Source organism: Canis aureus, chromosome 1 (assembly GCF_053574225.1).
Source record: "Canis aureus isolate CA01 chromosome 1, VMU_Caureus_v.1.0, whole genome shotgun sequence".
Lineage (NCBI taxonomy): Eukaryota > Metazoa > Chordata > Mammalia > Carnivora > Canidae > Canis > Canis aureus.
Window position 1 is genome coordinate 83818128 of NC_135611.1, and position 27300 is coordinate 83845427.

At 41.4% G+C, this 27300-nt stretch overlaps 2 protein-coding genes, 1 long non-coding RNA gene and 1 other non-coding gene across 10 annotated transcripts in view; 2 read left to right on the forward strand and 2 right to left on the reverse strand.

The window, feature by feature from the left end:
* OSTF1 (osteoclast stimulating factor 1) overlaps positions 1-941 on the reverse strand; it is a 55156-nt gene extending 54215 nt beyond the window's left edge. The window contains exon 1 of the mRNA XM_077906775.1: positions 731-941. Within this exon, the coding sequence (XP_077762901.1) occupies positions 731-764 (34 nt within the window). The 5' untranslated portion in view covers positions 765-941. The remainder of the gene's footprint in view (positions 1-730) is intronic.
* A 290-nt stretch (positions 942-1231) lies between these two features.
* On the forward strand, positions 1232-23841 carry NMRK1 (nicotinamide riboside kinase 1). 5 transcript variants are annotated; one of them, XM_077906738.1, is made up of 10 exons: positions 1280-1408; positions 4668-4731; positions 9877-9967; positions 10252-10300; positions 10653-10751; positions 15681-15813; positions 15891-15962; positions 16840-16946; positions 18873-18956; positions 22904-23841. In XM_077906738.1, exons 2-10 carry the CDS (start codon positions 4703-4705, stop codon positions 22921-22923), a joined length of 684 nt encoding a protein of 227 aa, XP_077762864.1. In that variant the 5' UTR covers positions 1280-1408; positions 4668-4702; the 3' UTR covers positions 22924-23841. The 5 variants fall into 5 exon arrangements, with proteins under 5 accessions (XP_077762886.1, XP_077762880.1, XP_077762864.1 ...); XM_077906745.1 differs by lacking the exon at positions 1280-1408 and adding an exon at positions 2596-2647; XM_077906754.1 differs by lacking the exon at positions 16840-16946 and having other exon boundaries at positions 1240-1408.
* Positions 18616-27300, reverse strand: part of LOC144319072 (uncharacterized) — a 30829-nt gene continuing 22144 nt past the window's right edge. For 2 of the 3 annotated variants that reach the window (XR_013384991.1, XR_013384986.1), the window contains one exon: positions 18616-19731. This is a non-coding gene — a long non-coding RNA (uncharacterized LOC144319072). Of the gene's footprint in view, positions 19732-23475; positions 27157-27300 lie in introns of those variants that run through there. The other variant, XR_013384988.1, reaches the window with a different exon arrangement.
* Positions 21560-21673, forward strand: LOC144289521 (small nucleolar RNA SNORA12). Its single transcript, XR_013357384.1, has one exon. It is a non-coding gene; the product is annotated as a small nucleolar RNA SNORA12 (small nucleolar RNA).

Here is a 27300-nt window from a genome sequence, read left to right on the forward strand (position 1 = left end):
CAGAAAACGAACAGACTAAGGGCCAAGAGCACAGCTTTGACGGCAAATTCACGGCGGGGGCGGGGGTGGGGGTGGGGGCGGGGGCGGGGGCGGGGGCGGGGGTGGGGGTGGGGGGGAGGCAAAGGACTCGTCCTGCGTGGCTGTCGCTCCCGAAGGGCTGTTGCCGCCGCCCGGACTTCCCTCGCCGCGAGCTCGCGTACAGTCTTCTAAAGGCTTTTTTCCAAGATCCCGGGGCCACTTCGGAGGCGCTGGTCTCCAAAGCCCCAGAGGAGCCTCGCTCACCCACCCCACCCTGCAAGCGGCGCACTTCCCGTTCGCTCCGGCCGGTCAAGAACTCTAACCTGACAGTGACACACACGAGAAAGAAAAAAAAAAAAAAAAGAGGAAGTGACCAAAAGCCCATTTCAAGGCACACATAGACATTTTTTTTTTTTTCCTTTTTCCCCTAAAGGGATCAATATCCCTGTCTTCCAACCAAGCCTCCAAGGGCCCGGGGCCATCACCCCTACTGGAAGGTCGCAGCGAATGACAATGTTGCGAAATCCAGGGAGGGGCTCCTCTTTAACATTCTTTTTTTTTTTAAATCCTCGAAATCGTCGTCCAAAACGAGCGACCCCTCCGTGCAGCGCACGCAACAAAGCGAGGCGTGCAGGCGCGGGGGCTCCCGAAAGCGAAGCTCCGGGCCGGGCGGCGGAGGAAGCGCAGGGCGCCCGGCGGCGGGGACCCTTACCTGGTTTGACCGGTTTGGGCGGCGGCTTCGACATCGCGCCTCCCCGGGCGGCTGAGCGTCCTCGCCGCGCACGCAAAGCCAACCGAGCGCCCCGCCGCCGGCGCTCCCGGGGCCCCCAAGCTCCTTGGCGTCCGGCTCGCAGCCGCGCGCCTGCAGGGACCTGCGCCCACCGCCGGCCGTCGGACGAGCGCACGCAGGCACAGCCGCCCGCCCCGCCCCGCCCGCCCCGCCCGCCCCGCCGCGCCCCGCCCCGGGGCCGCCCCAGCCGCCCGAGCCTCCCGAGCGCGCGGCCCGCCGACGAGGAAGTGGCCGCCGGCTCGCCGAGCGCTCATTGGCTCCCGGGCTGGCAGCTGCGGCGCGGCGGGGGCGCGGGCGGCGCGCACGGCGGCGGGAGCGCGCCGCGGCCGAGGGAGGGGGCGGAGAGCGCGGGGGAGCGAGGTGCGCCGAGGTCGCCGGAGCCCCGCCCCGCCCCGCGGGCGCTGCAGCCGGTACCGCGTCCGGCCCGGGGCGCGACGGATCGCCTCGGTTGGCCGCCCGGGCCCCGGCAGGGGCGCGCAGGGAGGGGCGGTGGGCCTCGAGGCGAGCCGGCCGCGGGGGTCGCGGGGGTCGCGGGGGTCGCGGCGGGTCGGCCCGGCGATCTTGAGCCGCTCGGCCTGGGAGGGCCCGGCCCCGCGCCCGGTGAGTACCTGCGCGACCCGGCCGCCGAGGCCCGCGGCTGCAGCCTGCCCGCGCCCTGCAAGCCGCGCGGGGCCCTGCCGCCCGGACGCGGACATAGGGCCTGCCGGGTCGGGGACGGGGACGGGGACGGGGACGGGGACCGCGTGCGCGGCGAGCTGCTCCCACGCCGCGTGAGACACAGGTTGTGGAGACAAGTCTCCAGGCTCGGGGCGCCAAGTCTTGGTCCCTAAGGGAGGTCGCAAACTTTTATCCCCAACCCGCTTGCCACCTGCTAACTGGGGACGGTTTTTTACCATTTTAAATGGAGGAAAAGAAATCAAAAGATCTGGGGGCGCTGGGAAACTATAAGAAATTCGGATCTCGGTGTCCACGCTCGTTTGCTTATGTAACTAACGCCTGTGGCCGCTTTCTCTGCAGCGACAGCAGAGCTGAGCGGCTGCCCTCAAAGCCTAATGAAATCATGGACTGACCTGGCATTCGCTGAGGTAGGCCGACCCTGGCCTAGCCGATGGACCCTCCAAGGGGAGGCAAGGGCCGGAGCAAACAAGAAATGCAGCGTGCATTCAGTTTCAAGTAGCACGGTCTTTGAAACCAATTGTATGTTTGGGGGAAGAAAAAAGGGACGAGAAAAAAAACTTCACGTGAGAGTCTATCTAAAATGAGGCTTGAAAGTTTTCGCCCCGGGGATTAGGGAAAGAGGAAAGTGATTCCACGGGAAGGGGGCATGGGTTGAGTATTCAGAAATTCTTACCGTGGGAGATTTCTGTTCACTAAAAGGGAGCAGAATTTAGACAATAGTAGGAAAAGACTTCCCTGTTGTGGGGAAAGAAGATAATCAAAATAACTGTGGAATAAAGCAAGTGAGTGAGAAGTCCTGAAACACTTCACTGGCTTAAAAATACCAGACTGCCCTTTAGATGCATGGAAAAGCACGATCCGCATGTTGTCGTCCCATTTGTATTGGAGAGCTGGTGCCTTCCTAATAATTTGATTTCTGTACATGCCACCTCTTGACCATTTTGCAGTTTAGGATCCAAGATGCACATGTTTAGTAGTGGAATACACATAATAAGCACATACAAGTGATGAAAAAAAGGACTCAACGACATACCTTACTTAGGGTAAAAAAATACATTTAAATACTCATTTTGGGTTTGCTCTTGGCTATTTTAGCTTGTTCACCTCGTTTGCAAATGACTCTACTGTTGAAGAAAGCTTTGCACTTTTTGGGAGAATAAAGTACATAAATATCCCATGAGATTGGAGGTAGTATATTTTCCCAGTAATCAGATGCCCCTGATTGATGAGACTGAAATTTGCAAACGGTTGTCTCTCCAGAGACATCCAGTGATTTAGTTTGTAGTTGAAGCTTGTAACGCCTATGGAATCTGCTGTATGTATCTGGAGTCTGGCAACTCTTGACTGCAAGTTTTTAAGTGTGATTTTAAAATAGTTCTTAAGGAAGGCAACAGGCAGTGTAATAACACCAAGTGGTGTGGAGGTAGACAATTCCATTCCTGAATTTGCAGTTCACCTGGTGCTGCCCTGTGCATTCAATGAGGTTTTTGAAATTAATGGCATCTAGGATTCCTCGGCCCACCCTCCCCCCAGCACCTGTCTTGATTCTGCTTCTCCCAGTTCCTCACCCCTCCCACCACATTGTCACATTGTTAAATGCTAATAGACTGTGCCCAACATTGACACAAACACTGTCTTGGGTCATAGCTGTATTAGCCAACTAATACAGAATTAAGGGTTCCTGTTTTGGTAAAAACTTGCATTTGACTGTGGGAATCCCCTCCTGAATGCAAGCAATTTTGTAAGTAGGTTCTTGACTCTCCCTCACCCTTTGTTTCTGAATTGCTAGTTTCCACCCAAATAACCCCCCTCAAGCATCTTGCCAGTGCCACAATCACACTCGTTATTTGCCTGCTATGTAATTGATCCAGTATCCTCAGGTGTATGCACAGATGTGGCCTGAAGCAGGGGGACCAGTAGTCCTTGCCTTTCAGTGTGCTCAGTTATTAATAATACATCAATAAAAATGCCATCCATTATACATGAGAGCCTCACAATAAAGCTAGCACATGTGCAGCATCCTTTCTTTGCTCTTGGTAATAAAGTACTTTTTAACAGGTTGGAAAGAAGAAAGCAATGGACTTGCTAGGACATAGGTCAGGGCCAGATAGGAACTGGGAGGGCTGCTGGGGGTTCTCCAGCTCAGGGACCACTCACCCAGTGGCCCAGTTTAGATCCCCGATCATCCAACCAGAGAAGTCCGGGGATAAAGAACAGCATTAGTCCAGGCAACCCTCAGGAACCACTAGTCTGAGGTCCCCTCCAGCTGAGGCTCATCTTTCCCATAAAGAGGTAGAAATGGTTCATTAGACTATCCGCAGGACTGCTTTATGGAACCTTAGGGGGCCCTGTGTGAAACTGCCTTCTACTCCCCACCCCCCAGATCTGAGGTCAACAGATAATGGCCTGGTGGCTAAAATATGGCTCTGGGCCTGAAAGTTTGCCAACAGTTTTCTGTTTGAGAACACGAACTTTGAAATCCAGTAAAAGAAATATTATCCCAATCAGAAAGGAATTCCATTCTTCTCATTAGTAGACATTTATTACAACAACAAAATTGTAATCAATTATTTTGTTTTGACTTTCGTTAAAAACATTGTAGAAATCTGTTTTCTCTCTTGTTACATAAGTACCTACGTAATAAGCTTGAGTTTGCCTCTGGGCTCACAAAACCTCAAATATTTACTACCTGGCCCTTTTCTGAAGAAATCTGTCTACCCTGGCCTTGGACTTAGGTTTTTGAGTAAGGAAATAACACCCTTAAAGGGAATTAACTTCCTTTTGCCTCTGACCAGCAGTGATGTTTTGCCCTCATTTCTGAAGAGGGGGAGAGGCAAGCTCTGTGGGTTCCTGGTATAGGGGAAATAACATAGGTCATCTCCAGGGAACTGAATCTTGAAACTGAATTTCAGAGTTATGAGACTCTGTAATGTGTGTTCTCTGAGACTTTGGCCTGTTGAGCACACACCAGTTGTTGCATTTAGCATAGAGTCAGTCTAGCAGAGAGAAGCTGGTACCTTGTGAAGCTCTTCTACTGAGTGTGGCTAATCCAGGGGCATGGTCGCCCAGAGATCATGGTCATCTTTCCCCCTCAGCTGGCTCTCTTAATTTCAGACTCTTTTACTTCTTTAGACATCCCAGTGATAAGCATTTGATTTGTTGTTTGCTTGTTTAATTTTAGGAAATTTCAGGAAGACTTGATTTTCAAAGCTAATTATGAAAACATTTGTCATTGGAATCAGTGGGTGAGTAATTTTGCTACAAACAACTGGTGGAGGTACTCAGGATGTCCAAAGGGTGTTTTCATGTGGATGTGGTAGGGGATGGAGGAGTCAGGATTCCCAAAGAAGAGAGCAGGTCCCTGGCAAATATAAAACAGTGGCATGCTGGTTACAGAAATGGCAACAGGAGATGGGAGAGTCTCCTAGACTCCTAGAGACTAGGAATCTCCTAGACTCCTAGAGAAAGAGGACCGTCAGGAAGCAAAATATGCCTGCTTTCCCATTTCTTTGCTGGAGTTGACACTAGACACCTTCTATCCTTATCCTTTAAAAAAAAAAAAAGATTTTATTTATTTATTCACGAGAGACACAGAGAGAGACAGAGACACAGGCAGAGGGAGAAGCAGGTTCCCTGCGGAGAGCTCGATGCAGGACTCAATCCCAGGACCCTGGGATCACGCCCTGAGCCGAAGGCAGACAATCAACCACTGAGCCACCCAGGTGTCCCTATCCTTATTATCCTTATGAACCTATTGCCCTGGCATGGTTATTAGTTGTGTTTGTCCCCCCATCAAAAGCGTCCTCAATTACATGGTCACCCTACCTGTGGTACCAGAGGTATACATGCAAATAAGACACCAATGCCAGCTCCAAAGGACGCTGTCTACTTTGCTACTGTGTTATGTTCAGCTTTCTTCTGAGTAATGTGTGAATACACACATTATGTGGAGTCCAATTCATAAGATATTTGAGACTTAAAAGTCTGGAATTTGGGGGGGATCACTGTATTATGTTACTATAATAAGTAATCAGAGGTAAAGGGGATGAACCCGGTGTCAGAGCTCTGCCTCGTCATGCTCCCATCGAACCAGAATCCAAGTTTTGTTTTTCTCCGCATTGCTTCTCTTGGCTATGCCTCCCCTACTGCACTCAGTGCCACCCTCCTAAATCAGGCCCTCGTTCCTTGATTGCCTCCCTCTCTTAACCTTTCCTACATACCTCTCCACCAGTTGAATCTTCTTGCAGAAATTTTTAGTTATTCTCTTACCTGGTGAACGATATGCAGTGGTTACCAGTTACCTGGAACAGAATCTGAATATCCTGGTGTATGAAGACTATCCATAAATACTAAAAGAAACATATCAGCTTCAGGGGCAGATAAGCTGCAGGAAAGGTTTGATACAGGAACTCACTGAAGACTCCATTTCTTTCTATCTCTTCTTTGTGTCTTCATCCATTGGGATTCATCGTAGAGTTGACTCCACTTTTTGGGCCCGAGGGGATACCGCTGGGTGCTGGGAATTTGTATTTCTTAGCCTGCTACTAGGGTAAAAAAAAAAAAAACAAAATGCCTCTCTTCCTCCAGATCATGAGTTTCTCTTTGACCAGACTAGCTGTACCACATACACACAGTCACTGTGGCAAAATGGGTGGTCCTGCCCCGATTAGCTTAGGCTAGCGGGGCCCTGCTCTATAGTTGACAGTCGAGTCAGTCCAAACCACACCCCAGAAACAGGGGTAGAACCTGGGGAGGCAGCTGCCAGTTCTACTCTGGCATCCAAAACAACTTTCATTCTGTGTATGTAGGAATAAAATCCCCTCTTCTCAATGTTCCAGATGTACAAACCTGTCTCATGCTTCCTTGCCACGTGTATTAGGTGCTAAGAAAGCCTCTTCTTCACTGTCTCTTCCTTGGAGAGTGCCAGGATTTCATTTTAATGCTGCTTCTGTGCATTTAAAGCACCTGCTGGACTCAGCTGCAGTGACCTCTGTTCCTGCCTTTCTTCCTTCTTCCAGACTCAGTGTTGTATCCTCCTTGTATACTTAACCACTTGCTCTGCTATGAAGTCATCATTTGGTTAAGACATCAAGGAATAGCAGGGGTTCCAAAGGAGTCAAGGGTCATTCAGGATCCTCCTGAAAATTTAGTGCCAGTGTGAAGATGTTCATTTTTCTGGGCGAGGGGCAGATAGTCTTCAACAGATTCTCACAGAATTCTGTGATGTTAAAAAATATTAAGGGTTTTGGGGAAAAAAAGATCCATGGGCTTTAGAGTTAGACTTTGTATCCCTTCCTCATGACTTGCTAGTTGTACCTTGGGCAAGTTTTATGAGTATATATAGTCTTTCAGTCCTTAGTTTCCTCAACTGTAAAATAGTAATATGAATATCTGCTTGCTGCAGAAAGGATTTTCCTCTTAAGTACCTATAGACAGCCTTTTTAACTTCTGCTTAGCCCACTGTCCTATTCCAAATACACTCCCCCTCCTGTCTCTTGGACAAAAAACAAATGGACCAGGACTTGTGCATTTATTTGGCTGTTGTGAACAAAGAAGGAAGTGTCCTCAAACAGTTATTCATTTTCCTTCCCCCTACCCTAAGATAAAGCATGCACCTGTCTGGGGACTCTTGCCCTGAGGTGGGAGGGCACGTGACGGTGGTCAGGAATTTGGTGGTGCGTGGTGGTTTTGAGCATGCTGAAAGAGAAGAGTTAGTCTTAAGGCTGTCACCTGACCAGGATTCCTAGTATGGATCGTAGGCATGAACTTGTGCAATTCCGACTTGCTAAATTCTTTTAAATTCTTGTTAAATCCCCCCTCCCATCTCTCTGACCTATACTGTCTGGTCTGCCTCCTCCAAGTCTTCAAAACTGGAGTGCTTGCTTCTCACTGTCTCTCTCCAGTTAAGTCAGTGTTGGTTTGACTGTGTATCATTTGAAAGAGATAAGTCTCGAAAATGACACATTTTCTGGCCAGGTTGCTCATACTATAATAAAGTTAGCCCTGTTTACTATCTCTTTTAAGCCAAAGTTCAGTATCTGAACTATGGAAACTCAGTGCGAATTATAGACATTTTTGTTAAAGGGGAGAAATTTTATACCAGTATTTCTCCAAGGCAAAGGGTAACACCCACCCACTTTCCTGTTCTTTCTCTCTCTCTTTCTTTCTTTCTTTCTTTCTTTCTTTCTTTCTTTCTTTCTTTCTTTCTCTCTCTCTCTCTCTCTCTTTCTCTCTCCCTTTCTTTTCTTTTCTTTCTTTCTTTCTTTTCTTTCTTTCTTTCTTTCTTTCTTTCCTTCTTTCTTTCTTTCTTTCTTTCTTCCAAGATTTGTTTATTTAGTTAGTTATTTGAGAGAGAGTACAAGCAGGGGGAGGGGTAAAGGAAAAGGAGGAAGCAGACTCCCCACTGAGCCAACTTGGGGCTTGATCCCAGGACCCTGGGAACAGGACCTGAGCCAAAATCAGCATCAGATGCTGAAGAGAATGAGCCACCCAAGCACATCTCCTGTCTTTTCCAAGATAACTATGCCCATTTCCTACCCAATTGTGTATTCTAAGGCAAAAAACAAAAACAAAAACAAAAAACTTTTGAATCAAGTTCCTTGTACTTTGTAGGTATAAGGTATTTGGGTAATAATTGAATTATAGTCAGTAAACAATTTTTTTTTAAATCTTTTTTTAATTTTTATTTATTTACGATAGTCACAGAGAGAGAGAGGCAGAGACATAGGCAGAGGGAGAAGCAGGCTCCATGCACCGAGAGCCCGATGTGGGATTCGATCCCGGGTCTCCAGGATCGCGCCCTGGGCCAAAGGCAGGCGCTAAACCGCTGTGCCACCCAGGGATCCCTATAGTCAGTAAACAATTTTGATGAATGAATATTAGTTTCTTGTCTAGATTATAAATACATTGCAATGTATCTCACCTAGGATTAAGCACAGGTTCTTGCAAATAAATATGCAGTTAAGAGTTTTTTGTGCCATGAAAATTCGGTTTTAAATACACAAAATAGGGGACACCCAGGTGGTTCAGTGGTTGAGCGTCTGCCTTTGGCTCAGGTTGTAATCCCAGGGTCCTGGAATTGAGTCCTGCATCAGGCTCCGCGTGGGGAGCCTGCTTCTCCCTCTGCCTACATCTCTGCCTCTGTTTGTCTCAAATAAATAAGTAAAATCTTTTTTTTTTTTTTTAATGCACAAAACAATACAGGAGGGGCACCTGGGTGGCTCAGTGGTTGAGCATCTATCTGCCTTTGGCTCAGGTCGTGATCCTGGGGCCCTGGGATCGAGTCCCACATCGGGCTCCCTGCAAGGAGCCTGCTTCTCCCTCTGCCTGTGTCTCTGCCTCTCTCTCTGTATCTCATGAACAAATAAATAAAATCTTTAAAAAATAAAAACAAAAATATAAAGGAAACCTATTATAATGAAATTTAGCTATAAAAATATTTTAAAAATCAAATCATCACTTTGTGATACACTTCTTTGTTAATTTATTAAATAACAGTGTCCAGTGGTGAGTCTAAAAACTGCCATCAATTTGAAATAATAATGAGTATTGATCACGCTTCAAGATATCTGCCCCAACTGCCCCAAATGATATGAAAATATCTCTGATTTCTATCGACAACAAATTTCACAGGTTCTGTTAATACTACTGACGTTTGTTATTTATATTTATAATTAAAGGAAAAGCTAAAATTCTGTTAGAATATAATAAAAGTATATAAAAATATATAAAAAATGCCATTTCTTTTCCCACTCAAGTTCACAAAGTCCACGAATCAGTGCACAAAACCCTTTGAGGCAGCATCCCCAGGTTAATGAAAGCTCTGACTGAATGAGTGACTACAGAAGGCCCTCTCATGTGCTGTTGTGTGGTGCTAGACTCTGGCAAACTAGGTACACAGAGGAGTTAGCCAAGGTCCGCATTCTCCTCCACGTCACACAGTCCAGCCACGAGGGACATGTAACTGACTCTATGTGATAAGCTTCACTGGACTTCCCATCAAGCCCCAAAGTGGACAGAGATTTAATGATAAAGGGGGCATCACAGCAGAGATGTGATTGAGTTATAAGTGGCTTGTCAGAAGCCAGCCCTCCACTTTTCTCCATGGTGCCCTGAAACAAAATCACAGTGGCCACATGCAATTTTATATACTTGCACTAAAATGCGCTACTCAGGGCGCCTGGGTGGCTCAGGCAGTTAAGCATCTGCCTTTGGCTCAGGTCGTGGTCCTGGGTCCTGGGATTGAGTCCCCACATGGGGCAGGCTTCCTGTCAGCAGGAGGGTGCTTCTCCCTCTCTCTCTCAAATAAATAAATAAAATCTTTTTTTTTTTTTGATGCATCTTTCTTCTTGGTATTTTCAATTTTTTTTTCTTTTCCTTTTTCTGTTCAGTGTGACAAATGGCGGGAAGACAACATTGGCTAAGAATTTGCAGAAACACCTCCCAAACTGCAGTGTCATATCTCAGGATGATTTCTTTAAGGTATTTATAAAACTTCTTAGGTCATTCATTTAATACAACAAAGTTCTAGTAGCAAAGTTAATTAAATTACATCCAAAAAGCCTTTGCTAGGGGACAGAGGTTTTGGGGTGAAGGGTTGCAGTAATGCCACTTATCCACTAGATGGCATTACTTATTGGTGTGGCTCTGATTTTAATTATCCTCGTCTTCCAAAGGATTTAGTAAAAGTTTATCACCTCTTCATTCTATAATTGTATTATTTCTGCCCTGCACAGTTTTGATGGGTTCTTGTTATTTTTTTCCAGCCAGAGTCTGAGATAGCGAAAGATACAAATGGATTTCTGCAGTATGACGGTAAGTAGATGAGTGTGTGAAATATTCACTGATGTCCATTTTTCTCCTTCAAACCCAAATACCTTCTCTATCTGTAAAGACAGTTTCAAAATGTGCTTAAGTACGTGTTAAATATCTATGAAGACAGTATCAAAGTGTGCTGCCCTTTACACATACTTTTGTAAAGTTTTCTCGTTTATGTCCAGCTATTTAAACAAATGAAACCTTTTCCCCAGGCTTTTACTTAAAACTGAAAACATTGGAACAGTAGATTTTTCTACTAAAACTAGAATAAGGTAGGTTTGTTGGTACTCTGCTCATCCCTGCCTGGGGTACACATAACTAAGGATACTTCCCCGATGCCTCCCTGCAGTCTCGCCTGGAGCAAACTCTAAGCTCATCCAATGGGCTCACCTTCCCAGTGACCGCGGTGGACTAGACAGCTGTTTTCTTCTTTCCACTGCTCATAAAGGTTAGCGAATATTTTTTAGATGGATTCACCTCGCTCTCTTGCCCAATCTAACCCTGCTTTGAAGCCAAAGGATTATAAAGTCCATCAGAAGATATTTATTTTCCTATAGAGAATATCATACTAATAAACTATACTTAATGGTCTTGTCAGCTTTTATCATGAACAAGATGACCACTGAGTGTTTATGCAAACTGGCAACAGAAACAGCTATCTTAAAAAGCCATAAACTACATTCTTTATTTTTAACTTTGATGACATGAGAGGAAAAATGTTATGTAATCAGTTCTTACAGACACTTGATAGTTTTAAGAGAAGCAAAATCCTTGACTCACTGCCTGTTCTTGTGTCTTGAGCTGCAGCCAGGATATTTTTTACTTTTCTTCCCCTCTAATGATTAGCAAGGAAGGTAATTACAGAGTAAGAGTTAAACAAGGAAAGTCTGTTTTCAATGATTGACAAAAAATTATTCCTAATTCAAATAAGTTCTTATAAACTGATAAGAAAAACAGAAATATTCCAATTGAAAGATGTCCAAGGATATAAATAAGCTATTCATGGAAGCAAAAGGTTATTTGATTAATAAATGTACAATAAAAAGTCAACCTCAGAAATAGTCAAAGAGTTGTAAATTACTTTTTTCCCCACTCACCTCATAAACAGATTTTTAAAGCAGTAATTATCTGATGGTTGCACAGTTATCTAATTACATAATGATGGCTCAATAAAATGAAAACTTTCATAGATGGGAATATTAATTGATATAACCTTTCTGGAAGGTTGCTTGAGCATATGTTCCAAAGACCTTAAAGTATTAATGCCATGTGTCAAGTGTCCCACTTCCAGGAGCCTAGCATAAAGAAAAATCTGAAATTTTTAAGTAAATGTACAAATTTAATGTAAATCAAGGTAATGTTAAAATCTTTATGATAATCACTAGAAGAATAGTTTAAAGATGTATAGCTATCAAGTTTATAAGTAAATGGAATCATTAAATTTTGTTGATACAAAATAAGTCAGAAGTAAAAAACAATTTAAAGAAATCAAAAGATGATTAAAATATAGAAAATGAGAATAAGATGATAGATTTAAGCCAAATATAGCAGTAGCTACATTAAGTTAAATGAACTAAAATACTCCAAAGACAGTCAAACTAGATTTTAAAAAATGAAAGAAAGAAAAGCCCAACTATAAGCTCCTTATAAGAGACATATTTAGATACTAGGACAAAGAAAAGTAGACAAGGCTAGAAAAAGATATACCATGTGAACATATACTGAAAGAAATCTGGTATAACTACTAATATCAGACAAAGTAAACACAAAGAATATCACTAGAGACACTATTACTAGAGATAAATAGAGATAAATGGGTCAATTCAACAAGAAGATGAGCAATCTAAAATTTGTATGTACCCAATAACATAACCTCAAAATACAGTAAGCAAAAACTGACAAAACTACGTGAGGAAATATACAAATCTGTAATTATTATGGGAGATTTTTAACACAACTTCCTCAGTAACTAATAGAAAAAAGCAGATAAAATTATAAGGGTATAACTGATTTGAACAACGTAATCAACAAACAACCACTCTAATATATCTGGAACATTTAGCCAATCACAGCAGAATACACATTTTTGTTTTCTTAAAATAAAATTAAAAAAAAAAGAATTGCCTTTGCTACATCCCCTCACCCCGAAAAAAGAAAAAGAATACAGGGAACATTAACTAAAATGGAAGGCATATGCAAGGGCATAGAACAACAGTACGTTTCAGTAGAATGAAGTAATATAGAGATATGCTCTAAGCACAGAGAATTGAATCAGAAATCAGTAACAAAAAATAGAATACTTTCAAGTGCTTGGATATTAATCAATACCTTTTTTTTCTGGAAAAATTTAAACAGCTGCATACAAAAGTAGGCAGAAGACTGTCATGAACTCTCATAAATTCATCATCTGGCTTTTAAAAACGATGAACTTATGACCAATTTATATTTCATCTATGCCCTCACCCACTTTCTCCTTCTGTGTCTTCTTGAAGTAAATTCCAGATGTCATCACATTTCACCCGAAGTAAAGCACTTCTATATATCCCTTGGGTTAAGGGAAAAAATCACCGTGAAATCAGAAGATACTTTTAACTGAACAATAATGAAAATATATTAAAACTAATGGTATTTGTGGTTTCAGCAAAGACGGATTGGCTACATTCCTTGCTCTTTCCACCTCTTATAATTGGAAACCTTGGATGGAACACAGCAAACAGAGGAAGACTCAAAGAGAGAACAGACTGGCCTTTGGGACTTGCGGAATGATTGGTTGTGATTCCTTGGATTTTCTTCTAACCTGTCATATATTCAGGAAGGGGTACTTGAGAGGTGTGCCATGGAATCATCAATAGGTACAGACAAAAGAGCCCCAAGAAACCTGTACCCTGTAGTCAAAGGACCAGGAAAAGTGTGCCCTATTGAAATAGAAAGTCATTTTGATAATATACCCTACTGTAGCCAAACACAAAAAGAAAAACCATCCTCCCTTCATGGTTCAGCAGGGCCAAGCAGTGAGCAAGACTTTTGGACCTGTCTGGCACCAGCAAGGAAGAGGACCCCACAGGAGTCCTATCAGTTGAGCCAGATAGGGAACTGAATTTCTACACCCACCTAGCAGCAGCAGCAGCAGGATGAGGCAATGTGAGGTAGTGCATCCCACTTTCCTCACCCAGAGAGCATCAGCTGCTGTCAGCAGGATGCATTTGATACCTGAACTTCTATCCTCACCAAGAGCAAGGAAGCCACACCAGCCCTCCATTTGCCTCCTTTTACCAAGGCAACCTCCATTTCCATGTTGGTAAGATTCAGTAAGGAGATAACCATTTACCCCCACCTGGACCTGCATACTACACCTAACCAGGGTAACTGCCTATAAAAAAGGAGATTAAATGGGATCCAGAGCCTCACAACATGATACCCAAACTTTCTAGAATGAGACTGAAATTCACTTGCCATATCAAGAACCAGGCAACTCTCAACTTGAATGAGAAAAGACAATTAACAGACACCAATTATGTGATAACACAGATATTGGAATTATCTGACAAGGATTTTAAAGCAGCATTCATAAAAAGGTTCACCGAGTGATTGTGAACATTGTTAAATCTAGTAAAAAGTTAGAAAGCCTCAGTAAAGAAATAGAAGATGTAAAAAAAAAAAAAAAGAAATTTCTTAACTGACAATATACAGTAACTAAAATTTTAAAACTCATAAGATGGGCTCAACTGCAGAATAAATATGACAGAGGAAAGAATCTTTGGATTGGAGGACAGAACAATAGAAATTACTCTATCTAAACAACAGACCAAAAAGAGACTGAAAAGAAACTAGCAGAAATATCATTGCAGTCTCAGGAGAGGAAAAAAGGTGTGGTGCTAAAAAAGAAGTAAATGTGTAAAACATCACAAACTTGGCATAAGACATAAACCTATAAAATCAGGAATCTGACTGATCCTCCATCAGATTAAGATTAAACAAGACCGACCAAGAAAAAAAGAGAAGGCACAAATTACAAATATCAAAAACAAAAAAAGGAAATACCACTACAGATCCTACAGACATTAAAGAGATAAGAGGATATTATGAACAGTCTGTGCAACTAAATTAGAAAACTTAAATGAAATTGACAATTTCCTTGAAAAATGCAGCTTACTAAAACTAACACCAGAACAATGAGAAAATCCTAACAGTCCTATGTCTAGCGAATAAGTTAATCCATAATTGTAAAACCTTCCACTAAAAAGCCTCTAAGTACAGATGGCTCAATTCAGTAGTTCTGGAGTAGGGCTCAGAAACTGTTATTCTGGTAAATTCCCAGTGATACAAATGCTGCTGGTCTAGGTAGTACACTTTGAGAATCAGTGTTTTGGAATATTTTGCTGGAAATTGTAAACTCAAAAAGTATGCACATTTTAGAGTTTAAAAAGGACATATTTGGATCCTTTATAAAATTTCTTTTTTTTAAATTTTTTATTTATTTATGATAGGCACACAGTGAGAGAGAGAGAGAGAGAGAGAGAGAGAGAGGCAGAGACACAGGCAGAGGGAGATGCAGGCTCCATGCACCGGGAGCCCGATATGGGATTCGATCCCAGATCTCCAGGATCGCGCCCTGGGCCAAAGGCAGGTGCCAAACAGCTGCGCCACCCAGGGATCACCCCTTTATAAAATTTCTAATGGTTTTTCTCTTATTTACTTGTAAGAGCCCTTTATATATTAAAGATACTAGCTCTTGGGGAGCCTGACTGACTCAATTGGTTAAGTGTCTGACTGTTTCAGCTCAGGTCATGATCTCATGGTCTTGGGATCAAGCCCCATGCTGGGCTCCGTGCTCAGGGCTGAGTCTGCTTCAGATTCTTTCTCCCTCTTCTTCTGCACCTCCCACTCATGCTCTCTTGCTCTCTTGCTCTCAAATAAATAAATAAAATCTTAAAAGAAAAGATATGTATTTTAGTTCTTTGCTACATATATTGCAGATATTTTCCCCAGTATATCATTTATCTTTCACTAATTTATAGATATTTTGTCATCCAAATATGTTAAACTTTGGTCTAGTTAGGAGGGAATAGACATTATAAATAAAGCAATATTAGCCATTAATGTATGATTGCCAAAGCTGGACATGGGAGTTCATTGTACTCTACTCTCTACTTTTATATGTATTTGAAATTTTCCATATTAGAAATGTTTCAAACATACCAATTTGTCAGTAATAGAATTTAAATTTTTCTGAAATATTTGTTATTAGGTATTTTGAATGGTAAATGAAATAGTGCTATTCTATATATTTATAGAGCCCTGGATATACTCATCATAAAAAGCCACATCATAAATCTTTTGTTGTATTGATTTCATATTTTTGTATATTTGTTTGAAGTGCTTGAAGCGCTTAATATGGATGAAATGATGTCCACCATTTCCTGCTGGATGGAAAACCCATCAACAGACTCTGGAAGCACCGAAGAAATTCCCATATTAATCATCGAAGGCTTCCTTCTCTTTAATTATAAGTAAGCATCCTCAACCTAATATTGATTCTGAATGAATGGGGTGAAAACTTGGTAAACTAAACATGCTGTTTTTGTAGGCCTCTAGACACTCTATGGAACAGAAGCTATTTTCTGACGATTCCATATGAAGAATGTAAGAGGAGGAGGAGGTGAGTTTTGATACTGCCTTTGTGGATTATAATTAAAAAGACAAAATTTATGAGGATAGAAAGTACAGCATACGGAATAGGATCAGTAGTATTTATCATAGCACTGTATGGTGACAGATGGTAGCTACACTCATGGTGAACATAGCATAACCTATAGAGAAGTCAAATCCCTACGTTATATAATTGAAACTAACATTGTATGCCAACCATACTTAATTAAAAATAAAATTTTTTAAGTAAAATTTTTTTTAATTTCTTTAAGAAAAAGTTTTTTTTCATTTTTTAAAAGACAAAATTTAGGAACAATGAGGAAAGAACATGATTGAGCAATATGTATATGTCATTTTTCAAACAAGAGAAGCCTGGTCTCTTCTACACAAAGAGCAAAATCTTTTTCTAGAAATGGTCATCCACGTGAGGTAATGCAAATTGCTTTTCTAAGAAAAGGCCCTTCTACAGACCATTTGACTCATCTCTCCTATATCTCCAAATGCAGCAATCCCATGTTGATTGATTTTAAATTTGAGAGCCATTATTCTGTGACAGCCACAAAGAACACCCAATTAATTGAAAGCCTAATCCAATCTATCAGGTTCTCTGTCATTATTCACATTGATATTTGTCTCTTCGTTCTCTCAGAAAGCACTGTAGTAGGAGGAGATAATTATGAATGATAGTGAATTACAAAAGTAGTTTTTTTGGATCAGAAAACTAAATCAGTTCTGCTGTCTTCTAATTAGTATTGAATCTAAAACGTATACTCTTAATTCTGTTTAGATTAAGTCTCAGTGATTTTTCCCATCACCCTGACCATTATTAGTTTACTTTATCAATTTTATGTCTCTGTGCACATTAAGTTTCCTGTGTGTTTTCATAGTAAAAGGGTCTACAAGCCTCCAGATGCCTCAGGGTACTTTGATGGCCACGTGTGGCCCATGTATCTAAAGCACAGACAAGAAATGGAGAACATCACCCGGAACATTGGTAAGCGCCTTCTCTCCCTCCACGGAAGGCCTTTACTTGTCATTGCTCGAAGTCCATGAGAGAAAGGATTTTTAGGAGGCATCTTTTTCGTGAATTACATTATAAAGGAACTCTTTAAGCCAGAACACTCTGGGCTCTTCCATGATTGACTGTCCTGGTTTCTGTTTCTCTAAGGCTTTTGTCAAAGCCTGTCAACTTCTAGATGGTCATTCATGAAACAGATATTGAATTGAATGCCTTCTGTGTACAAGGTACTTCCCTATTGATATTAAGGAAAATAAGACAAACTCAGCCCCTACTCTTATGAGCCAACATTCTATCAGGGAAACAAATGTTAAAAATACTAGCTGCATGAGCATGTCCTTTCCAGCTATGCCAGGTGCTGTGATACCAAGTTCTGGGGGACTAGCTGAGGCCCAGCAATCAGGGAGGGCTTCCTTGAGGAACCACTTAAACCACACTCTGAGGGGTTTAACAGGAAAGGGAGGTAGATGGGGGGCAAAAGATCATCCCAGACAGTACACGGAAAGGCCAGGGACAGGAAGGCGGGAATAGCACCTGAAAGGTTGGTGTATTTTCAGTAGAGAAAACCACGAGGTGGGGTGGGGGAGATGCTGGAGACATGAGGAAGATCTCAACTCTACAAGGTCATAGGCAAGTTAAGGACTTGGGTCATTATCTGAGGAGAAGTGGGAAGCCCTCTGCAGAGAGGTTTTATTTATGTATTTTCTTTATTTATTTATTCATGAGAGACACAGAAAGATTGGCAGAGACACAAGGAGAGAGAGGAGAAGCAGGCTCCATGCAAGGAGCCTGATATGGGACTCAATTCTGGGAATCCAGGATCATGCCCTGAGCCAAAGGCAGATGCTCAACCACTGAGCCACCCAGGCATCCCTACAGAGAGGTTTTAAACAAGGACATGGTAGATACCAAATTCTGGTGGTTTTTTTTTTTTTTTTTTTATTCATGAGAGACAGAAAGAGAGAGAGGCAGAGACACAGGCAGAGGGAGAAGCAGGCTCCATGCAGGGAGCCCAATGTGGGATTCGATCCCGGGACTCCAGGATCATGCCCTGGGTCAAAGGCAGACGCTAAACCACTGAGCCACCCATAGATCACCCCAAATTCTGATTTTACTGAGATTCCCCTGGCAATGTTAGAGGGAGATGTATGTGCTCAATAGAACAGGGCGACAGAACAGATATGGAGGGTGCTCCTCTCTCCCTCTCCACCTAAATTGCCAATCTAGGGGCACCTGGCTGGCTCAGTAGGTGGAACATGCAACTCTTGATCTTGGGGTTGTGAATTCAAGCCCTGTGTTGGGTAGAGAGATTGCTTAAAAATGAAACCTTAAAAAAAAAAAAAAAAAGCCAATCTAACCATGACCCCACTTTGCTTAACCTGTAAACAGAGTCCAGTGTTTTGGAATAAAGGCCAAACAGACCTCGAGTCCCCTGAAGACTAAGGCATAGACAGCCTTGCTGTCAAATCTCATCTCTCCAGGATACCTGCTCCCACATTCAAGTCCTCCCAAACTATGCATCCTTTTCTTAACATTCAAACTTCTCTCTCTCTCTCTTACCTCCAGTTTTCTGATTAAAGGTTTCATTTTTAAGCAGTCTTTTAAATCTTATAAGTGTTTAAGGTCTTGTGTTCTTGATTTAAACTTATTAGTATTCTTTTTTTTTTTTGAGGGGAGAAAGGGTAGAGCAAGCTCCATGCCCAGCACAGAATGTGGCACGGGGCTTGATCTCACCATCCTGAAATGATGACCTGAGCCAAAATCAAGAGTCAGACATGTAACTGACTAAGGCACCCAGGTGCCCCTAAACCTATTAGTATTCTTAGGAGATGTCAGGTGCCAGAGTTAGAATCCTCTACCAATAGGCCCATTGGCCTTTGAACTGCTCTCCTTTCTCCTTAGTTTACCTAGATGGAACAAAATCCGAAGAGGAACTCTTTACACAAGTGTATGAAGATCTATTACAAGAACTAGCAAAGCAAAAGTGTAAGTATTGTGGCTGGTGAAGGAACAGCCAGGAAAAGAGTTCATTACATACCCACGAATGGTTTACCAGAATGCTCATATAGGAGTGATTGTATGCATTCATTCATTGCTTTAAAGAATGGGTTTGGGGACTTGATTATTTTTTTTATGAGGGTTTTTTTTATTTAAGGGTAAAAATATCCACCCATTGTTACATCCCTTAATGATGTTTACATTACATAGTTTAACTTTTTTAGTAGATGGCTATTATTTCAGTGGGACTGAAATTATCCTTTGGGCAGAGTGAAGTTAAAAGGCTGGTGATCTCTTTTAAATATGTCTAGAGCACCTCTTCTCCTTTATTACTCTTAAAGATTTCCCATGAATTTATTTTCCCAAATCCCTCAAAAATAAACACACGATATTAAAAAAAATATTTATTGAATGTTTCTTTAAGGTTTTCGTATTAGATGACACATTTTGCAAGTACCAGAAACCCTCCTTAATCTGACTTAAGCAGAAAGAAAGCACAGGGGGTAGCTATGGCTTCAGGCTCGCTGGGTTAAGGAGCTCAAATATAACCTTCAAGGCTCTGCCACAATTCCACGTTGTATTTGGGTTTCTTTGGAAGTCAGACTCTCTCCACTGACAGATATGTTGGGTGTTGGCAGCAGCATTCTCCTCCGTGTAAAATCCCCAGTAGAAAAAGACAGTTTATCCTTTCTCTAGATTTCCCATGAGTTGATAAATGTTGAAGCTGGGTATTGGGTTCCAAGGAGCTTTTATATGATTCTCACTAAAAGAATTTTAAACAGTTTTGTAAAAAGCAGTTTTGCATTTTAGCTCAGCTAGAAAGCCCCAGGGAAGATTTTGGTTGGTCCTGCTTGGGTCATGTGGCTTGTGCTAACCTCACCACTTTGGCCAGGGAGGTGGCACACTCTGATTGGCTAGGGCTGGACCGTGTACTCATCTTCTCTCCTGTTTAGCAGGAGAAATTCCGCAAAGGAAAAGCAGAGCAGGAAGTAGAAACCATAAGGAGGATGAAAAAGCAGGCGGGGATCCAGCTGCTATAATATTCGAACTATTTGTACTCAAAGGGTTTTCATGGTTAACACATGCAAAATACAACCATCTTGTTCAGGAGACAGTGGGAGTCACTCCTGCAGTGCAGAATAGGACGTGCTTTTAAGAAGCAACTACCCTAGTCCAGATGTCATCATCTCTTAACAAGAATTAGGTTTCTTTTGTTCTCAGTAAATTCCTATCTTATGAGGGGATTAAGCCCAACCAGCCTATTGATCCCACACACTCCTCATTTTGGGATTAGCCCTTCCTGTGGGCATGAACGCATTTGAAGAAACTTCAGGACCATTTTAAAGTTTCTCCTAAGTGGAACTTACAGTCCTTGGCAGATATGCCTGCCCATCCCTGCTGTCTGTTACTTTGATGAAAGGCAGGGAAGCTCAGGGCACCGACATGGGCTGTAAAGAGTGTGGGGTGAAGGGAGGAAGGAGTTCAGCCTTCATAAATGATAGCAGCTGAGCCAGAGCCACTCTTCTGAGAGTTATTGGCTCCCTTTCTGGCCCTAACGAGATACTTGAGGGTGTTTTAGCAGCTGGACACCCGTACCTTTCCATCCTCTTGATAATGGCCAGTGCTTACGTCCATTTTTGTAGTGACTAAGTCATACTTTGGAGTTTGGCCTTGTGATCCATCTCCTGATAAAGATGAAAGGAGCCTTAATCAGTAGCTCAGGCAAACTGCATTTCATTCCATGCCAAATGCCAGCCTCTGCCATCTGTTCCGAGGCCCAAGAACAACAGGTATGTTTTGATGGACACTGAAAGCCCACAAGAAGGGGTGCCTACGTGGCTCAGTCAGTTAAGTGTCTGACTCTTGATCTCAGCTAATGAAAGCCCACAAGAAAGTACATGTCCATGTGTGTGGCAACCCTCCTCTTTCCTTGCTTATGTCCTAGAGGCTAGTAAGGACCTTTAAAAGGACCTGTACCTTTTAAGTCTATCTTGTCTGTGTTCTAGATATCAGATAAAGTTGAGTAGAAAAAACAAAACAACAACAACAAAAAAAAACAAATGTTAAGATGAGACAAAATCCAAAGCAGATCAGCTTTTCTTACCTCTTAAGATCTATATTAGTTTTTTTTTTCTAGTTGCATAAATAAATGACGGTGTTATTTATAGTAACCTACACCTTTCCCAGTTCTTGCAACCATGGTGCCCTGGCAAAGCTGCTTGGAGAGATCCTCGGCATGGCCTTGTTTAACCCACGGTTGGGGGCTGAGCTAGCAAAGGCCTTTCCGAGGTTCCAGCGGACTACTCTGCAGTCTCCTCATAACCTCTCATAAGCCTGCTGAACTAACCTTCCATTCTAAATACATAAAATCAGAATTGTGATAAAATAATAACAGTGAGATGGAGCAGAGTTTGAATTTAATTATTAATGAAACAAATGACCCAAGAGAGTAAGAACATAAAGTTATACATTTAATTTAATCCTTGTTTAAATTCAGTGTTTGAGGCAAAATTTAACCATAATCTATTCTCACAATGACAAGGCTGTCTAGCCACCAGAACATCCAAACTCCTTTTGAGAGAGTTTATTTTCATAGTGGGGGTTTGTTCTCTGGCATACTTGTTAGGTTTTCAAGGGAGCCTGACTCTGCCACATATACTAGATAGAAGCTGGCAAGACTTGATGGGAGATTGGCTCCCACATGTAGAAAGAATAAGGGGAAAAAATGTGTATTTCCATCTCATTATAAAAGCATATTAACTATGCAAAAAGTTTTAATATGAAAAAGAGAGAAAATAATCACTTGAATTCCCACCAATCAGCAATATTAACATCTTAATGTGTACACATCCAATATTTTTGCTGTTCACATAAGTCTTATATGGTTACATGGTTCATCACCATGCTCATTTCTGCTTTTACATTAGTATTTAATATTTAAAGGAACTTTATAGAGTTTATTATATTATGAAACTGAGTCAAACTAAACAGTTCTTCCAGTTAAAGGAATCAGGGCTGAGTTCTACTTTGCTTATTAAAAGTGAGTTTTAAGACTTGGCATTGACATCTCAGTGCAGAGGAAAGATGTCATATGTCTTGTTTCAAATCAAAGAAATAAGAAATTACAAAATAAAATTTAATTTTTCTTTTGGTATTTTTCTATATCAAATTTAAAATATAATGTTCAATTAAAAGTAATAGTATAATGACCTAATATATAATATAGTAGCCCAAATTATAGGATTAATGATCCTTTTCACAATTGTTGAGTTTTTAATACTGCTACAAGTTTTTCACATTGGCAAATAACATGCTGTCAAAATATCTGCACATATGACTTGTTTCCTTCTTCTGGAATTAAAGTTTTTCAGAAGTAGCACTTGCTTGGTCATAGAATATAATCATATTTGTATGTATATACTTCAGAAATTAAATACTACACCAAAAAAATTTGTTTCTCTGACATGAACTCTATACTATGAATGCAATAGGTTTATCATTGAGTTTCAAGCCAAAGTCACCAAGTTTTCAGCTAGGCTTCCTTGGTTTAAGAAAAAAGAGCAAAATTACTCATACTCTTTCTAAATCGAGGATAATACTCCTTGTAGTAGTAGTAATTCTACAACAACCAGCCACCCTCTGTGATATTCTTCTAATTTGCAAACTGTTTCATTCCTTGAAGCCAATAACTGTTATACCAATTGCAAATGAAATTAGATGTCTGGTATCTTAAGATGGGCTTAAATTTAGTTGAAGGATTAAAAGAATGAGACATGGCCTCTATTTGGTTCTCTATGGAAAAGCAGCATTTCTGGCTCCAGATTCCCTGTAATCTTAATATTCTATTAAGATTTACTGTTGTTACGTGCGAAGATTTAACAAAATGAGAATTGGAATTCTCTATTAATTTCTTTCTACTTGTATTTGTTTTCAAGGTTTGCAAGTAACAACATAAAGATGGAGTGCACTGAGTCCTTCCTCAGATGAATTAGGAAACTCCAAGGAGTATCTTTGAGGATCTTAACCAAGATACAATATGTACTTTGGTATGATAACAGTTGTTGGTTCCGTTGTTTGTGTTATCACACATGGTTTCCCTGACATGTGGAACAGTAAACAGTTATCCACACCACTGGACAGGAATTTACCTTAATGACTTGTTTTCCCTCCACGGAGTAGAGAAATAGCATAGTTCACAAATGAGTCAATTTCTCTAGACCAATGATTGTCAAACTTTTCTGAATGGGACCCAGAGTACAAAATAATATTTACATCACAATCCAGTATATATGTAATCTATTGTGCTTGTCTATGTGTGTTTATGTAGGTATGTGTATGTATGTGATGTGTGTGTATATATACACACCCCTCATATATCACAAAGCATTTGCCTTAGATTCAATGCACACTGATATTTTTCTATTTTTAGGTTTTCTATAATATTCATTACCATCCAATACCAATGCCTATTTCCTGCAAATAAAGCCTTTGGCAGGAGTAGCAGTCACTTACCAGAGTGTCTTTTTGTGTGTGTGTGTTTTGTTACTCTTTCTTACATATATGTAAAACCAGTGGATCATTGTGTTACTTGTGTTGATACTTTGTTATAACAGGGAATATTTTCTCTGTGTTTTATTTTTCTGTCAAACCAATGGTCTAAAGTCACAGAAATCAGTTACGGTTACTTACATGATGTTCCTTTCACTGAAAAGAACAGACAGGAGATCTGAATTATATAATATTTTGAAGCCTCTTTCAATGCTGGAATTAAGATTATCTACTGTACTGATCAACCTCTTGTTTTGTAACAGGTGGATTACTCCCAATCCTTTAAATCTTTACAAATATAAACATATTGTTACAATAACTTTAACTGGTCTTTACAGATTCATTTTATCAGCCCTCATTTTTTCTGTATTTTTTTTAAGATTTTATTTATTGATTTACTAATGAGAGGTAGAGACACATGCAAAGGGAGAAGCAGGCTCCCCATAGGGAGCCTGATGTGGGACTCGATCCCAGGATCCCGGGATCACGCCCTGAGCCAAAGGCAGATGCTCAATCACTGAGCCACCCAGGAGTCCCTTTTCTGTATTTCTAACTAGTTTGTACTCAATGATAATTAGGAAGTTTTTGATCACACACACTACACAGAAAGCAAAAAACAACAAAGCTCAAATGGCGGTTCTTCCACCTGATAGCTATTATGACTTGATTGAATTATGGGAAGTCTTTATTTCAAACTATTGAAAGCCTTTATTTCCTCTTTGTAAGATGATATGCAGATATGTGATATCTGACCGTAGCATAGAATAAGGCTCAAATCTTTAGTATGGCCTCCAAGGCATTCCCTGAACCAACTTCTCTGTGCCTGTCTGTTCTCATTGCCCATCACTCAGCTTTTTGCTGTTCAGTGCCGTGACCTCCTCTCCTCAGAGTTACCAGGACCCTTCCTGCCGCATTCCAGATGCTCAGAGTGAACTTCCACAACCCTTCCCTCCAACCAGCCTGCCCTTCCTGCCCCTCCTTCAGAGTGCCTTGAGGTCCTACTCAAGGAAGACTTCTCTCATCCTTCCCTCTGAGATGCTCTCAAGGCTCCCCTACTTGTCCTTCAAAGCACTATTGTAATTATACTATCACATGCAGAATCACTCATTTTGTGGCAGTCTCTCCAGCTACATAGAAGCTCCATGAAGGCAGGCCTTGCCACTGTGACTTATTTACACACACACCCCTGAGAATCAGCACATGTCTAGCATGTGATGAACACACAAAAAATATTGGGTACAAAGATAAATTCCTATTACATCAAGAATGAATTCACAGGCAACCAATATATCATTTGAGGAGTAGTAGCTTAAACTCACTGGTTTTTTTATTTGTTTGTTTGTTTGTTTGTTTTAAGTTCAAAGCAGGCAGTCCAAAGTTTGTACATAGAGTTGTCAGATTTAGGGAAAAAACAAAACAAAACACAATTAGAAGACACAGTTAAATTTGAACTTCAGATACTCTGTAGTTACTTATAAATAACTTTAGCATAAATGTCTCAAATACTACATATGTAAGGCTGTTGTTTTTCTGAAATTCAGATTTGTCCTGTATTTTATCTGGCACCTCTGCTTTTGCAGCAATTCAAAAATCATAAAAAGGAGACGCCTGAGTGGCTCAGTCTAACCTTTGGTTCAGGTTGTGATCCCAGGATCCTGGGATGGAACTCTGTGAGTCTGGCTCCCTGCTCAGTGGGGAGTCTGCTTCTCCCTCCATCTCCCTCCCCATTCATTCTCTCTCTCTCTCCCTCCTTCCCCCCTCAAATAAATAAAATCTTTTAGAGATATCATTAAAAAGCCAGGATTTTCCATCCTTGACTTGTGGACTTATCACCAGGAGATCACAGGAAAGCATTTGAGATTCCTGACATAGCATCATCTATCAAGGCATAGGGAGACACAGCCACATGCCTCCCAAAGTCACCCAATGGTGTCCCCAGCAACCTTCTTCAGATGTTTCTGGAGTCAGAACTGGCTCACATGGCCACTTCCGACTGCAAGGGAGGTGACACAGAGGATGTCATGACAGATTTGAACCAATTATGATTCATTGTCTGGGCATGTTGCCACGGGAACAAAATCAAGCCTCTTTTAAGGAGGAGGGAACAAGTGAGCAACCCAAAGTGCCTACTTCAAACTCTACTCTGCCTACCTTACCTGGCCATGATTTTATCAAGCTTGGATTGCTCCAATTCCAAATTACTATTCTCAAAACAGGATTTTTGTTTTTTAGAAGAGAAGTCTAGATATAATTTTTTAAACATCATTTCCAAGAATTTCTGAAATATTCTTTTCTGCCCCCACTGCCCAGCAGAGAGAGATGTCCCTGCTGATTGAAGATCATTACACTTGACTTTTCTCCCCATTTCAGCATGTGAAAATAGGTCAGAAAAAGACTCTTTACCTTGAAAGGGAGACAAAAAAGCTTAACAGACATTAAAAATAGAAATAGTCAAAACATTTTGAGAGGAAAGAATTATCTTTTTGCTTACTACTATCAGTGAGAAATAAATTGGAAATTTGAAATGAAGACTCCCAGTGCCTCATTTCTAGCTATGCATTTTCACACTGCATCTCCTCTTACCCACACAGTTGATGGGACATTGTATCTATTTTAAAAGGCATATGCTCTTTATATATTGAAAGAAGCAAACCTGTTTTTGTTGTTGTTGTTTCATTTTGTGAGGCACAGAAAAAGTTTATTACCACAAGAAGCAAGTGCACTCATCCTACCTCACCAACAGAGTCACAGAAATGCAACTTCACATAATAAAGTACAACACAGACTTGGGGAGAATGGTCCCTTGGGCTATATTGGCTGTAATACTGAGGTAACCAATTGACCTTGTTCAGCGAAAATACCTCTAACACAATGAAAAAATCAACTAGTTATAACATCCAATTCATATATACAATTCAAATAAAAATGTATATTATTTGCTTCGATGTATAGCAAATTTAATACATTAATGTTTACAAAATAAAAACTATTCTACTGAAGTTTTTCTTGTGCTTTCCCTTTATCATTGAGCTTGAAGGATCAGGAAAGTGCGATACTTTAAGGAAACTTATTTATGGATTTAAAGATTTAAAGATGCAGTTTGTGGGGCCATGAAAGATAAATACTAACTGGAAGATTACCACATCTTTAAAAATTATTGCTTATTAGAGCAAACCTGTTGAAGTCTTCACTCTCTGTGCATAAGTAACCCCAATCCTTTTAGGTGAATTTGTTGTAGGAAGGTTTCATCGTACTTAATCAAACAGGAGGGAATTAAAAAGGACCTATGCACAGACTGTCACAGTAGAGGGTGAGATTCAAACCCAGGTTAACCTTTTCAGGACATGCTTGTGGTGGTATACAGAATCATAAAATGTTGGAGCAGTATCAGCGGGTCCAACATTCTGTATTTCAGCACGGAAATTAAAACCAGAGCTGGTGACCTGCCTGACCCCATGCAGCTAGTTAGTGGCGGGACGAGGGCCAGGCCACAATACCCATACCTCAGATCCGCAAACTGTGTATGCGCTCAAATATGCACATACACACACATTTTTAATTTTTAAGCAAAGAAGGGCAGAAAAGTCTGCCAGACTGCATCATCTGGCCTCTCTCCTTTGAGGATTGCAAATTGAGGAGCCTGGGAAGACAAGAGCTGAGTCAGGGAAACCTGAAGCTTTCTGTTCTGGGCTATTAGAGCCTAGTCAAGGAGGCGGGCCTGCTCAGGAGCAGTGGAAAGCTAACGTGTGCTCCATGCTGCTCTTTTTGCTGACCTTAGGCTTGT

Bases quoted from the DNA above. Each gene is read 5' to 3' on its own strand.
- NMRK1 (XM_077906738.1), top strand. From the start codon at position 4,703: ATGAAAACATTTGTCATTGGAATCAGTGG. The intron at 4,732-9,876 runs GTGAGTAATTTT...TTTTCTGTTCAG, and splicing joins TTTGTCATTGGAATCAGTGG to TGTGACAAATGGCGGGAAGA. The intron at 15,963-16,839 runs GTGAGTTTTGAT...GTGTTTTCATAG, and splicing joins GAATGTAAGAGGAGGAGGAG to TAAAAGGGTCTACAAGCCTC.